Source organism: Macrobrachium nipponense, chromosome 21 (genome assembly GCF_015104395.2).
Source record: "Macrobrachium nipponense isolate FS-2020 chromosome 21, ASM1510439v2, whole genome shotgun sequence".
Taxonomy (NCBI): domain Eukaryota; kingdom Metazoa; phylum Arthropoda; class Malacostraca; order Decapoda; family Palaemonidae; genus Macrobrachium; species Macrobrachium nipponense.
The window spans coordinates 49306815-49323332 of record NC_087212.1 but is presented as its reverse complement, the minus strand read 5'-3'; the positions used below and the strand labels follow the sequence as shown (position 1 = coordinate 49323332).

At 36.2% G+C, this 16518-nt stretch overlaps 1 protein-coding gene across 3 annotated transcripts in view; it reads right to left on the bottom strand.

The window, feature by feature from the left end:
• LOC135198024 (protein Star-like) overlaps positions 1–14624 on the bottom strand; it is an 88021-nt gene extending 73397 nt beyond the window's left edge. Inside the window, exon 1 of one of the 3 annotated variants that reach the window (XM_064225379.1) lies at positions 14468–14624. In XM_064225379.1, coding sequence (XP_064081449.1) covers positions 14468–14469 — 2 coding nt within the window. In that variant the 5' untranslated portion in view covers positions 14470–14624. The remainder of the gene's footprint in view (positions 1–14467) is intronic. The other 2 variants (XM_064225381.1, XM_064225380.1) reach the window with 2 other exon arrangements.
• Between the last annotated feature and the right edge of the window lie 1894 nt (positions 14625–16518).

Here is a 16518-nt window from a genome sequence, read left to right as displayed (position 1 = left end):
ATTTCACATAACATAATGTAAATGAATATATATATAACATAGAATGTAGAAAGAGAGATTTTCTTTGTCCATTCGAAACTATGATTGTTTCCCTATTATGTCAGCACTGTGAGATTAGAGGAACTGCGAGATCCGTTTGCTTTCCTAATCTGTCAACACATTTGATAAGCAAGATCCAGACTTCATTTGTGTTTTGAGAATCTGTCATCAAGTAAGATAAGGGGCTTCTGCTTCGGTCGACCGAGTCGAGTACATATCTTTTTTTTTTTAACAGACTGGTCTTGTACGCGTATGTCTTTGATCAATGCCACGTGCAGATTACACATTTTGTATTTTTATTAGTTGCAACTAATAACTAATAACAGATACGAACTGTGGTTAACTAATAACTGATAGGAACAGTGGTTTGGTAAAAACTGGTTACAATGTTTTGAGTGAAAAGATTACACTTTTACAAGTTGCAAATTTTTGTGTTTTGTGTTTGTCTCATTTTTTGTGCACTTGTTCATTTTCTTATTGAAGTGTGCCTTTTCATTTTATATTTTCATTTGCATTCACAATTTAATTGACTTAATTATTTTCATTGCTTAATCATTGCACATTTAATCAAATTTAACACTTGTGAATTAATTTGCATTTACTTAGAATTCTTTTCAAGTTTTATTATTGTTTAGCACTTGTGAATTAATTTCAAATTTTCAATTATTGCCTAACACTTTTGAATTTCAATTGAATTAATTTTCTTGAATTTTGTGATAAATTAATTTTGATTTAATTTTACTTAATTTGATTCAAGAATTAATTAAACTTTACTTTGTTTTCAGTAACAGTAATTTTCCCTGATATTGTGAATTTCTTTTATAATAAATAATAAATTTTTGTATTTAAAATTTTTTTAAGTGTTTTAATTTCTAACCAGTATATTTGCATTTGATTATATTGATGATAGGTAGAAACATAGAGTGGTAATTGATTGGCTTTCCTTCAATTTACTTGAAGTGACTTAGAACCAGGGAAGTACTTAGACTTCTGAAATCAGGGAAATACTTAGAATTTTAAAGTTGTTGATGGAGTGATGCCCTTTGATTAATTTAATTACTTACAAGATTACCTCACACCTGTTTTGATAGACTTAGTCTGATTTTCTGCAATACTGGTAAGTTGTTAGGGGATCACTGTTGCCTTTAGAGTATTCAGTCGTTTAATACCAGGTGTCTGGCTTTTGTGAGGTAACAATTGATGAATGGTAACCAGATACTTGGCACTTTGTAACAATATATATATATATTATATATATATATATATATATATATATATATATTATCTAAATATATGAATATATGTATATAGTATAAACACATAATTATATATACATACATACATATATACATATATATCGATCCTGTAGGAAATCTACCACCGTAGGTCCTGCATGTCTAGATCCACTGCCAATAACTGTGGGTGATGACAGCAAGGGCATAAACCATGCCTGGTGATGTCATTGATAGAAGGCAGTGGAGAACGCGCATCAGGCAACCGATCCCTTAATGTAGGGATAACTATGGGAAAGAAGATACATATCTTACAGGCACGGTAGTGAACTGTTAATCTCAGCTCTTTCCGGTTAGAGAGACAAGTCGGTTAGAGACAAACGCAGGATTCCTCTAAGATGCTGAAATGAAAAACAGGCAGGATAGATTACCAATGCATTTTGTGGTCAATGACGCCTCAAAGATCATGGACTTCAGGCATGGAGCACCCGTGTTTGCTGGGTGCAACATAGGGTGTGTCTGTGTGTGTTCGTAACGAAAGGTATATGACTTTTATTATGGGGGGATAAGTGCTAAGAGGGAGGACTCACTGATTGTTTGTGACGGAGTGTGGAACACGCCTGGAAGAGGTGTTGCAGGCCCATCGAATAATGTAACGTAAGAAAGAACTTTGAAAAAGTTAACCTTTGAAGTGATAATTATTGGGTCTGGAGAAAGCAGTGTGGTGTGGTACACAATCCTTTTAACTAACTTTCATGGTTAAAGTGGTGTTATAATTGTGGTCTCTTTATTTCAGATGGGTTCACCATATAGTAAAATGCATTCTCTAAGACTTCTGTTGACTTATGAAAATGTTACAATTAGTCGGTTATGAGATAAGAGGGGGTACTTACTTAAATATGATTTTGAGAGGAAACGATAGTTTAACGTTTTTTGGAGGGTCAGTGTTAATTTATTTTATTCCATTTTATTAATTGATTTCATTCCATTATAATGTTAGCTAATTTGGGAAATAAAAAGTATATTTTTTGTAACTACAGGAGCTTATTTGCCTTGGTTCCCTTTCGGCCAACTCCCCAGAATGATCTGCAACAGAGAGAGGGTAGGTGTAGTTGCCAATAGCCGTTTGTTTCATTTAGTTTAAACGAGTGTCATTTGGCCTTAAAATCTCGTTTAAGACATGCATATATAAATTATAAATAATATATTATAATATAATAAATATATATATATTTTATAAATAATTATACAATATTAATATATAGTATAAATATTATATATATATATAAAATAATACTATATATATTATTATAATCAATACATATATATATCATATACATATATATAGTATATAGCATATTATGCTGTATTGTTATTATATATATATTATATATATATATATATATATATAATAATATATATATAGTATTTGTACTTATTATATATATTATATATATATAATATGATATATACATAATATATATATATATACATATATGTGTATATGTATATATATATATATATATATTATATATATATATATATATATATATATATATATATATATATATATAGCGGACAATGACTACTGTACCCGAAACCAATCCAACAAATTCCTGTAGCAAAAGCTGGCTGGACACGTTATTTGAGGGCAACCTGGGTGTTTCCACTTAAAGATGATCTGCCCAAGAGTTCCCTCTCTCCCTTCTCTGGCGTTCCTACCACATCCTTCGATTCGGCCAATAAAATACGAAAATGAGGTGGAGGAAGAGGAGGAGGAGGAAGAGGAGGAAAAGGAGGAGGAGCAGGGGGAAGAGGGAGATGATTGATGATGAAAATCGTATCAGGGAAGAGATGACATGGCAAGAGGACGACTTCAAGCATAAAGAGGGAGCTGTCAGATTCGATATGAAAATGTCAAATACGGATTATGATAAAGTTCTTTTCATGTCTCAAAAAACTAAAGGCGCGGCGAGCCATGTCGATTGATATCCGTATCTAGACAGGCATCAAGATTATCAGTAATAAAGTGCAGCGAGCAATTCACTCTTCGTGTCATTTTCATGGAAATTCAATTAAACAGTTTTCCCAGAGCACGGAACTATCTTACTAGCACTTGCAATCATTCCGAGTAGGTGACGACTATTTTACTTTGACACACAAAACCACGGGCAATACAAGACGAGCAAATCCTATCCAAGAACTACTTCAATATGGACTTATTTATTATGATTATTATAATATTCACATGCTGTTCATACCGCACTACTATAATAAAATAAATTGCATTAGTATCTACGACAATTATCCAAAACCATTTTCGAGCCTTCAGTTTTACATCATTGTAATAAAACAGTCCCCTTCCAACACTGATGTCTAACTATAATAATAAAAATGCTATATAAATCACACCAATGTCTAAATATAACAATGGTTTTAATGCACAGGATGGCAACAACTGAATTACCAACTGTTTAGTGTACTGTCGATGCAAGGGCACGAATCCGATGTGTGCTCGATAAAACATTAAGACCATAAATGAAACCTACATTTTCCGTGCTTTTCAGATGCTCTGAATAGTATTTTGGAGAGAGAGAGAGAGAGAGAGAGAGAGAGAGAGAGAGAGAAGAGAGATAGAGAGAGAAGAGAGAAGAGAGAGAGAGAGAGAGAGAGAGAGAGAGAGAGAGAGAGAGAGAGAACGGAAACTAAGAAATGACGGGCATATGTTAAAAGCCTAGGTAACCACTCTGTGGGTAGAAATTTTTTTTTTTTTAATACTCTTTCCCGTATTGACTGAATACTAGAAATGAAGGCCGAAGGCCAGAGCCAACGAAATACATCCGTCATTTGGATTATTGTATTTAGTCAGTTTGGACTTCACAATAATAACTTACAAAATACCTTTATTTACCAGTGAGACCAGGTCATCAAGTCATGAATAGTGGCCACATACAAGTAATCCTCTGTGTAGGAAAGCTTGTTACTATCAAATAATAATTGGAAAATTGGGATAGCGCCCGCTCCTTTCCTAGAATGGTGCTGCAGTTGCCTTTTAAATATAGTTCCACAGATTCTGCATGCAAGAAAAACTATTTTGAGAGAAATTTCACGTCTCCAACGAGATTCGATGTCACCAACAACATGTAAAGAAAAAAAGTGCCTTCGTATTAGGGATGTGTTCCTTGGACATCAGGACAGAAGCTGGATTGGTTATAAGGGACATCACGTGAAAGACTTCAAGTTCGTGTATCTAGGAAAAATGCAAATTAGCTTAAAATTGGGCAATTTATTCCTTTTTGATATGGAAACTCAGCCCTGGTCAAGCAGTGTTACCCACATATCATGACTGGTGTTGATCTCCCACCCAGAAACATCAGCTTCCTAGTTCCCCAAAAGAGGAAGGGAAGTTAACTCCTATAAGCAGTGTGACCTTACTTAATAAATATAGGAGAACTTTGGTGTTTAGGGTGAGACAGGAAGACTGAATCCAAAATAATTATATCACAAGCAACTGTATAAGTGCTCTACCCGTCCCCCTCCCGGCTCCCATTGATAGAGGGACAGAGGGAGTCGCGACTACTGAATGTCAAAGGTCAGAGATTGAAAGCTGTATCTGACCCAGCCAACAAGAAAAGAGATACTGACTAATAGGATGGGAGAGGTTAGAAAGTGTGAAAGAAACCGCAGGTGACACACTGTTCTGCCATGGCAGAGCTTAAGCAGCTACACATGTTTAACAGCCACACAGACCTTAAAGAGGAGTATCCAAAGGCTTATGAATGACCCTCAGGTACCCTCAGCACCTGTAATAACAGGAAGTTCCCCCTGGCACTAGGAACAGGGGAAGCCAAACTTCATGAGTCCTCTCATAGGGTATAGAGCCATTTCCCTCACCAGACAACTCCTGCACCCTCTGGACATGACCATCTGAAGACCAAACAAGATGGTGAACTACAACTCTTCCTTTTTGTACTTCCGGAACACAAAATGGAGGAAAAACGTTATAGAGGCCAAACGGTGTGTGTTTTCTGCAGCAAAAAGTGAAAACACAAAAAACAAGTCTGGAAAATTCAAGAAAGAACAACTGTGACCACGCCCAAGAGTTCCAACTGTTTTGGACCACATAATATGTGGTTAAAACAATGAAGAATTAGATTACTGTGCAATGCCACTTGAAAAGAAAAGATGCAATAATCAAGACCGACTTCACAAAATTAATCAGAAGTTTGGCAAACACCAAATCTCCAAGCACCACTTCAAAACTTAGCATGTAATGCTGGACCAAGCAACCTTTAAAAGCATCATTACCTCAGAGACACCAGCACCTCAACCATCATCATCTTCACTTACTCCTAGTCACACCCTTAACCCCATCTTATCTCTAACTTCTGTAAGTTGTCTAACTTGAGCTCTCTCCCTCCAACCCCACAAAAATATCTGCAGCCATGAGCAATTGAAACATCTATTTGGTCATTTCCAGAACTCATCAGAAAAGAATCATGACAAGTTTTCAACGAAGGCACATTACCTAATTACCTTTCGGCACTTCCTCTCTCGCTGACTTTCCAATTGTTCTTTTTCCTCTTACTAATGTTTTGCCTTTCCCTGTTCAGTCACCTAGTATCTAATGACTATCATTGATTCATCACTATTTTTTTTACTCGAACTAGTTACATCACTTTAGCTTCATTGCCACAATGCAAGGAGACAGACAAACAAAAAAATATATATACACTAGCACTCGACACTCCTCCTTCGAGGGCCAAACATGGGTCAGTAAAGATACTGACAACTTGCAGTTCTCCTCGAGGGACATCAACATGTCTGCCCTTCACCAATTCCCTTACATTCAAAGGTCAATGTTTGTCACTTCATAAAATAAAAAAGGCCTACAAATAAATAACATGCAGGGTGTTACATCTGCAAATCTCACCAGATTTTCCCACTTCATCTTTTACGGTAAATTTTTTTCCCATTTACGTAATTGCCTAATTCATAACTTGGTACATCGGCGATTTAACCCTAGCTCTGTTGAACAGCTGCGAAACGTTGACGGCCACAATTAGCATTTTATGTTGTTTAATGGTTTTATAAGTAATAGTATATCGGTAATATATAAAACGCAGCCGAATAACGTCAACACCCAACCTTTCATGCGATGAATATTGAAAACTTATCAAATGACCTTTCGCCAACAGAGAAAGGAATTGTCAGAAAACTATAGAAACTTTATTATAAATTAAACTCAGCTGACTCAGCCATAATTTTTCATTAGATCTTATAATACAAAAGCAATAAATGTCAAGGACGGCTCTTTCGGCTTTGCTTCTGAACGCTAGCTTTGTTCTCAGTAATTACGAGTGACTATGAGACCTGGAAATTTAACTAGAGTAATTGGCGAATCTGTGTTGCAGGAACAACAGGAACCACCGTTTACGCAGATGCTTCAATTAATAGAATCTCCTATTCAAAACAAGTAAATAAAAAAGACAATGATGCAAATAAATCAAGACAAAACAATGACATCCTGAGAATTCAAATGCTTATTGCTTGATCGTGTTACATTTCTATGAGGCATATTCGAGACAATAGTGTTATCGTTCATCTGAAATGAGAATACCTGTATATAACAATAATGGCAGAGTTCTCGCTCATGAAGCATATATAAGATTCCACTTGAAATTAAATACCATTATGATGTTAAATTACTGGGCTCATTTTATATATATATATATATATATATATATATATATATATATATATATATATATATATATATGAGCTGATTCAATACAGTTTTGAAAATGCCTTCTCCATGATATTCTGAAATCCAGTGAAACCGTTACAAGTGATATTGTGTGTATGTGCGACAGCGGAAGTCAACCGCCAAGTTGGCGTGGCTTGGGCAGTTCAAAAGAGTGCTACGTGATTGGCCCCTTGTGTCTAAGGAGCCAGAATAACCAATCAGTTTCTGGCATAACGATGTGATGTAAAGCGTGGGCATTTGAAACAGATTGCCGATCGGTCACATCAGTTCGTTAGCGGGTCCCATACAGCACAGACTGGGTCGACACGAGTACCCAGTGCCAGCAGTCCCTTTCCCGTCGCCCGCTACACAAAGAAGGTGTGTCACCATGTAATGTCAATAACAGTCTAACCTGCCGTCCGGTTGTGCACTAGCATAGTTATCTTAATAACTACAAGTAAAGGCCACCTGTGTAGTTAAGAAGAATATACCTGTGTTAAACGTTCTCTCGATTATTATTTTTGCATGTCCTACACTGCATGCATGTAAACTTATCTCACAAATGACCGAGATCGGGTCATATATATATATATATATATATATATATATATTTATATATATATATATATATATATATATATATATATATATATATGATATATATATATATATATATGTATATGTATATATAGTATATGATATAATATATATATATATATATATATATATATATATATATATATTATTCAACCAGCAAATGTCCTATAATATCTAATTCGTTCTACCTCAGAATTAATATATTTTCATATCTATAAACCGAAGGGGAATTTTTTGGTTGATACTAAATTCCTCTTGTGGGTTCGAACCAGCGGCCAGCGGACAGAGAAGAAACAGGACTTCAGTGATGTTATCGAATCGACTAACATGCGAGGTTATAAGTTTATTCTGACTCCAACCTTACAAATCACCGTCGAACTCGGGTATTCGTAATTAAAATCGATATCCAACCCCCTTTACCATGTCAACAAATTCGAACGTTTGCCGTACGTAGCCATATTAAGAATAATTATCACAAGCTGAACAGTGAGAGCGAGAAAATCCGTGGTCCTAAATGCTGAACTGAAAGAAGAGAGGGTTACTTGTATTAATAAAATATAAACGCCCTTCAAGTCATCATAAGAAGTGTTTCTGCAACAACTTTTAAAATTGCAATCTTTTAGTCACCGGAGACAGCATCATTCTGAAGGATCTTCAGGATCTGACGACAGACCTACGAATTCACAGGTGCTAAATTAAAGTGCCTGAAGAAAAATGATGACTGAAAACATTAGACTGAAGGCATCTATTTGATGTTGACGTGGCTGTTGCTGTATTAATGGTGCACTGGACTGTGCTAAAGGTTAAAGCAAGCGCCGACTGTCCTGTATGAATGACAAGTTTACCTGAACAGGGGCAACTGATCCGTACAGAGAACACCAAAATGAAACTAGCCTCGTGTGAGTGCACTAAGCTATACCTGTGTTAGTTTGCTTGTTCAGGTAGACATCCAAAGGCATACCTGTAGGTGTATCAAGGGCCCTATGAAAATAAATCATACACCAGAATTGTCTTGGCTAATAAAATAGCGACATGCCTTTAAATAGCTAGTATATAGGTCACTCGAGATCTTCGATAGTTGGCGCAATACGTGGATATTAAAACGGACCTATCATATTAGTAATGGTTAAGGTTGGAAGACATTCAAAAGCTCCACAGCTGTTCAAAGCTCAGGGAAAACTGTTTATTAGGGAGTCGACCTCTCTGTTTATATAAAAAAACGTTTCCCGAATCTGTCCACCAGGACTTTCTGCATAGTAAATGAAAATCTACCAATACAGGAAGCTCTACCTTCTCATATAAATTTTGGTTGCTTTGTTGTGTCCCGACATAACTTTCGTGTCGCAACAGGAGCCCCAGACCTATTCGTTACGCCAGTCAAACTTTGACGAGTTGTGACGGAGACACATCATCGTGACTCACGCCAGCCTGTGACGATGCATCTGTCCACAAGCATACGATATCCATTAAGGTGACCAAACTGCAGAGGACGTAGAAACGGTAACCGTATGTTGCGAGCTGACTGTCATTCAAGGGGAAGTACCGTAATGGAAATGATGGCGCGAAAATGACGTGGGAAGAAAAGTCGCGGTTATACACCAACGCGAATTCAATTAAGATGAAGAAGAAATGGTCATTCTTAAGATGTTTTGGGAACATTCTCGGTATTTCAATAAGAAATCGAAAATAAAATTGCCCTTTTAAGTATGCGATACGATTTTTGCACAGAGAACCAGTTATGCCTTAAAAGTCAGCCATGTTTATTTGACATGTCTCCAGACGAAACAAAATGTTTCCAATATCTCTCAGCAGGTTCCCGAACGTATATAACTTTTCACAAGAGCATAAACATGCGTTATGTAGATTGCAACGACTTACTGGTCATCCTACTCACACTTAGAAGATATGAAATCACTCAGAACGACAGTAGAAAAGGTCGTCCTCGAGAAATTAATGAAGGATGTACGCTTGGATATATATATCTCATAAATTTTTGTACAAATACCCACGCTCACTGTTTGGAAGAACATTGCCCGATAGTGAATGAAACTACTATTATGAGATTCAGGGCCTTTGTTCCGGTGTTTTTCCGGAAAAACTTTTTTTTCTGTCCATTTGACAAAGATATTACTTAAGCCACAGTATACTTTACATCCCTACCTAATTCTCGGCAGCATTCTTTATTATATTAGAAAAAAAAAATATATTCATAAGTTCATGGTAACTTGTCTCATTTTTCTCTGCAAATAATCTCGAGTACTTAAATGTGATAAGTGCTGAAAAAAAAGTGGTGCCAATGTTTTTTACAGATTTTTCTAACTGACGTCAGAAAATGTATAATACCAGGTGTCTTCCTAGACCAGGTTCACATGTAAAAATGATTACAGAGAAGGTTCAGCTAAACTTTTTGGAGTAGTGTAATAGCTCTAAAGTACATTTGGCACTAAAAACGCAAAGGTTGTGCCAATATCGTTTGTTTTGTTTTTTGTTTATTTGTATGGTGTTTTTACGTTGCATGGAACCTGTGTTTATTCAGCAACAGGACCAACGACTTTATGTGACTTCCAAACCACGTCGAGAGCCAACTTCTATCACCAGAAATACACATCTCTCACTCCTCAATGGAATCCAAAGAATCGAACTCGCGGCCACCGAGGTGGCAGGACAAGACCATACCAATCACGCCACGTAAGTCTATTCACGTAATTCGACAAATCTGGACGTATGTGAGGGAGTTGGCTTCATCCCATCTCCATGTTCCGATGGATAACGTTAACTCGTTCCGATACTGTGGGCACGGGTTCCAACGGTTCCAATCCCACTGTGGACGTCGGAATGTCTTCACTTGCATATTAGTCTTTGTAGTGACGAGCGGATTTTAAAAACTGCGAAGAAATCAGGATGTTATCAGTGCATTGTGGTTGTCACAATTATTTATGAACGGCTATATATATATATATATATATATATATATATATATATATATATATATATATATATGCTAAGCTCAAACACAAATGAAGAATGAAACGGGGATATTGTGATGCCCGTAAAGATTCAAACTCGTACGGGGTATCAGAACGTGAACGACTGATAAACGGGCTGATCAGGATATATATATATATATGCATTTCTTCCTCCATTTGGTTCTAAGCTTAGTAAAGGCAAGCGTTTCGATAGTGTGGAAAAAGTCGAGAAGGTCTGGGGATACAATGATTGTCAAAATTTTATATATACCTATATACATAGTATATATATACACATACACACACACACATATATATATATATATATGTGTGTGTGTGTGTGTGTGTTAAGATTTAGACTCAGTTAAACTTGAGTCTTACATGTCCCTTGCCAAGATTTGATTCAGTACCTTTTAATTTGGATACAGCACTAGAAACTCAGCTTATCCATTCAATACTCTAGACTCTAGAGTAACAGCCCCTCGGGGATCAAAGTATCATATACACCCATTTCTATATTGTGTGGTCGACAAATTATTATATTAGAAAACGACATGTTCGGACGGCCCTCTATTACATTTACTCTATGGTGTTTAGTACCAGCACCTCGAAGTAGGTGGGGACGCGAAGCTAACAAGTAACACCCTTGTAATACGTTAGTTGCGACTCTCCTGTACTTTAAGATTTTGTTTAAAAAAAAGAGAACACCGTTCACATCTCTTTTAGTCGAATGTTTTTATAAGTCGACTGTTGATCGTTGTAACTAGACCAAAAGACATCAGTTCAATCCTGAAATATGCATCCGGGTGATACGTATTCATCATCTATAATTCCCTCTGGGTTCACGTTATCAAAAGTTAAGGAAAAATACTAAATAAGTGAGGTGTGACAAACTCTTTGGGTGCAAGAAGTCACGTGAGCGTAAGTGACATGGATGTAATTATACACACACACAATATATATATATATATATATATATATATATATATATATATATATATATAGCTATCCACTATGGGACATTATCAGTTATATAAATCTCAATTTCGAAGAATTACAGCGCCCGGCCCTGTCCATTGCGTTCAATTAATAATCTATAATACCTCACTATATTAGGTGCTGGAGCACTTTGAATTGAACGCATAACCGAAGGGTTCAAATGTTTTGAAAACAAGAAGCACAAACGAACCAAGTCACTTATTAATGCATTCGGCGACTGTTAAGGCGCTGTCACACTAGCGAAATTTCCGTTGACTTTTGAATTTGACGCAGACTTTTCATGTTTTGACGACGACTTTCTGGTGTTGTCGTCACGAATTTTGAAAACGGTACCGATCGAATTCAACCCATCGCTACCGTCGACTTTATTGTTTGTTTATATCTCAGAGAGCGCGCATTTCAAGTCATCAGATGCAGGATGAAGTTCTTGGTACAGTGGACAAGACTGCCAGAACAGTTTTTGGTCGAAGATATGGGGGAGAGACGATGCTTATGGGACCATAAGCATGATAGTATGAAAAAGGGTCTTAAATGAAAAAACTACCAAGAGATCACCATGCGACTCAGGGAAAACTTTCCTGAACTTGCTGATCTTTATACAGATAAGCATGCTATATCGTGAATATCAGATTGTCATATAGCCTAGGTCTGCTCTCATTTTTTTTTTTTTTTTTGCATTAGCAAATAATATAAATAAAAATCTTTAAAATTTTGGCAGTGTTTCTCTAGCTCAATTTGTAATACAGTCTGACTGTGGTTGTGTAAACAAGGTTACGAATAGCCTATCTAGGGTAGGCCTAGCTTATTTTTTTAAATAAAACTTTTCACGTCTTTTTAACCAGGATCGAACCCAAAGACTTTTTTCTTTTTTAATTCTATGCAGCATCATTAAACACATGCAAGCACGACCCACTGCTTGCTTTGTGTTACAAAGCATAGTTGTTTTATCATTCCGGGAAGACACAGCTCAGATGGTTTGTTTACGTTTTGACGACGACAACCACGGTATGAAGAAGAACGTGTGTGACAACCAGAGTACGGAATGACGTCGACTTCTTTGGAAAGTCGACGACAAACTCAGAAAAAGTCGACGGAAATTTCGCTAGTGTGACAGCGCCTTTAATCTACCAACGGACGAACCTACTATAATCAGCACTCAAAATAAAAGAACGTCTTAAAAACTAAAATTGTCGCAAAGATTTTTAACTATCTTGCCACCAAAAAATCATGGTATAAGCTGAGCGAGGGTCCAGTGCTTAGTGAACAGTTGGCTGGAGAGTTAAATCTAAACATACGAGTTTATTACTGATGGCTATCGTAGTTACAAAAGTGTGTATATATCATGTATGTATCTATATATATAACCACATTAAGAACACTAAACCTAAATAAAAATGTATCGGTTTTAAGGAACAACAACGTAAACTTTGTTCGTATATAAAGTATGCATATAATAAGTCTTCGTTGCTCAACCTTTCTGCTTATTTCAAAATGGCACGCTTTACATATATTTCCAGCCTAGTACACACACACACACACTATATATTATATATAATATATATATATATATATATATATATATATATATATATATATATATATATATATATACACACACAGGTCACTTTCTTTTCTTACATTTTCTTTCTCATGTAAGCTCTCAAGTGACATGGACGATGCTGTAAGCATGGAACTATATAAAATAAACGTGTATGTATATATTATATATTATATATAATATAATACACGTTTTGTATACAAATTACCAACAGCGCCCTCCATGTCACTGAGAACTATGAGTTGGCTGTCTACCTACGTATTTCTACACTGTTTCGCCGTGTTTAGCACTAGCCCGTCGGGGTCAAATATCCCGAAAGTAGCACCACGGGTTGTTATTGTTTGAAATTACGCTGGCCTTATGCCAGCCTCAGAGATCAAATGTGGTTAAATGCACTTTGGGACATTTGACCCCGGACGGGCTAACTGAACACGGCGAAACAGTGTAGAAACAAGTAGGCAGACCGCCTATATATATATATATATATATATATATATATATATATATATATATATAGATATATATATATATATATATGTATATTATATATATATATATATATATATATATATATATATTATATATAAATATATATATATATATGTGTGTATACGTGTATATATATATATATATATATATAATATATATATATATATATATATATTATAGGTAAAAACGTGCCAATGTGAAATAAACCGAAGGTGCATAAGCTTGAACAATGTAGAATTATTGGTGTACATTTCCTTAGACATGTATCCATTATATTCAAATAAAATTAGTGGTGTCATATACTAGTACCAACATACGCTGGTTCGCTAAGGCTAATTTATTTTGAATCTCTTGTTCAAGTCTTCGGTTTAGTATTGCTACCAGTGGTCACACTGTAACTGTAACCATTGCTCTGTCAACCACGTGGTGCTTTGTTATCGAGGCAGGCGAGTGCAAAGGGAGTTACCTGTATGAGAAATGTTCACGTGCCCACTTGTCAGTTGACTGCAATGTGAACCGGTCAGCTGAGGCGGCTTCATGTGGCCTCTGATATCTGATTACTTAGCCGTATCTAATACACGAATAATTATTCAATGCCATTCCTAAAACAGTGGATAATCAGTCTGCCATAGTATTATAAATGCTAAAACTATATGTGTAAACAGCATAAGTTACCGAAAACCACTCGTAGTAAAATAAACATCTTCAACAACTTCACTGTGCTACGTCCAGCCTCCTATCTCCTTAACGTCACTAGCATAATACGACGGGAAATCAACCATACGTCTACAGCTTTGATATTATTCGTCAAGAGATCATTCAAATAAAAGCCAACACTCACATAGCACCGAGACTGGATAACTCGAGCAATAGGTTACTTCCACTGCAGAACGACTGACCGCGGAGGAGTTCCTAACAAGCTACTTCGGCAAACGCTTGATGTTCACTGACACCCATGTTGCTCGCGGACTCTATTTCCCAGGGAGACGGGGGACTCGGCTCGGCTGGCCCACAGCCACGAGTGAAAAACACGCATGATCCTATTGGGTGGAAGGGATTTCAAACTTTTAAAACGTTCTCTTTATATTTAATCTGATTTTGTGCGCTGTTCTCTTCCAATATACTGCCAAAGCAAGTCATGAATGATCTTGTGATCATAGGTTGATGGTAAAACCATTTTAACTGTGTTCCGTCACGCTTTTCATTGGTTGGGTGGCCTTAAACGTTGCCAATTTGTGTTTTAGCAACGATCCGAAGTCGACGACTCCTGGTTACCATGCGATACGAATAAATGCATTGGAGACACTCGAGTAAGGGTTATGGGACAAGTCGCACAAGAGGTGAATGAAACTATTAATCGCCTACATATATTATTAACCATATCTCTGCATATTCAGGGCAATCACTTACAAAAACCACTGTCAATAATATGTTAACTATGTAGCTATATGTGGAAGTGTCATTTGTTTTTGTTTTTTTCTATAGGATCATCCCATAGCCGAATAAAAAACCCAAATAGCCGATAAAAAAACTTAATGGATATATATATATATATATATATATATATATATATATATATATATATATATATATATACGTGTGTGTGTGTATAGTATATATATACTATATATCTATATATATATATATATATACATATATATATATATATATATATGTATATGTGTGTGTGTGTGTGTGTGTGTGTGTGTGTGTGTGTGTGGTTCGGTGTTCAAAAACCAAGTAACAGTGGGCATCATTATTTAAAAGAACTTCGGCAATCCATCTTTTCTTGTTTTTTATCATTCGATTCCTCAAGCTTTATCTCCCTACGCCGCATACTGGGAGAGCAGACGCAACGAATAAGGTTTTGAATGCATACGTATATAAACTGTAAATCGTACTACTGATGGCTGGAATCTCAAGTGAATTAAAATACAGGGCAATTTAAACTAAAACATTATAATAATCCGGCCGGATTTTTCCGCCGGTGTTTTAGCTAAGTAGTTGCAATACACTGTAACACAGCAAAATCAAATAGAATTATCAAAATTAGGTTTTGACTTGTAGCTACCTAAAAAGATAAGTGTTTTACTGTCTATGTCAGTCATGACCCATTCGTAGCAGCGTGGGAGACTCGAATCTAGTCGCAAGTAATCGTTCGAGCTAATGCCAAAAATGAAACATCTCGGAAGGGGTATTGCAGCACGAGAATTTATAAACTTTTCAGCAAATAACTAGCTGTGCCTTGATGTCAAAGACCATTCGAAAAAGGAAACTTCAATTTAAAAAAAAACATATACGAAGAGGTGATGAAGGCAACCTCCGTTTCCAATAATTTTCACCCTCCCTTCATCTTCGTCACGAAGAGCTGCTTCGCGGCACAATACCATTTTAGCCGCGAAGAGCTTCTTCGTCGATGATGTCAGTTTAAAAATACGGCCCTAATTACCTTCATAAGAAGAAAATGGAAATATTATTTTTTCACGTCAATGCTTTAGCCCTGTTAGCTTCCACTGGTTCGTTACACGCATCAAGCAGATAGTTATATCAGTCCTGACAAATACGTATTAATTTCATCCCAGAGAACTTCTATAACAATCAAAACGTCATTATCCTTCTAACCTAAGTTACGTAAAATAGAACCATTCGCCAGGTTAAGCTGAAGCAGTTAATAAGATAAGTAAAAAGGAAAACGCAGTGTATTAGTGTTTCATCAGGTCCTCCATTCAAACCAACATTATGTAGTGGATTCACACCTCAAGTTAGAGCTAATTCTTGAGACCGGTGGAGCTAAAACAAGTAAGTTAAGACAGACACCATCAGACAGAGAGAGAGAGAGAGAGAGAGAGAGAAGGCCTGGGGAGTGGGGGCCGTATTCTACCTTTCATCTAA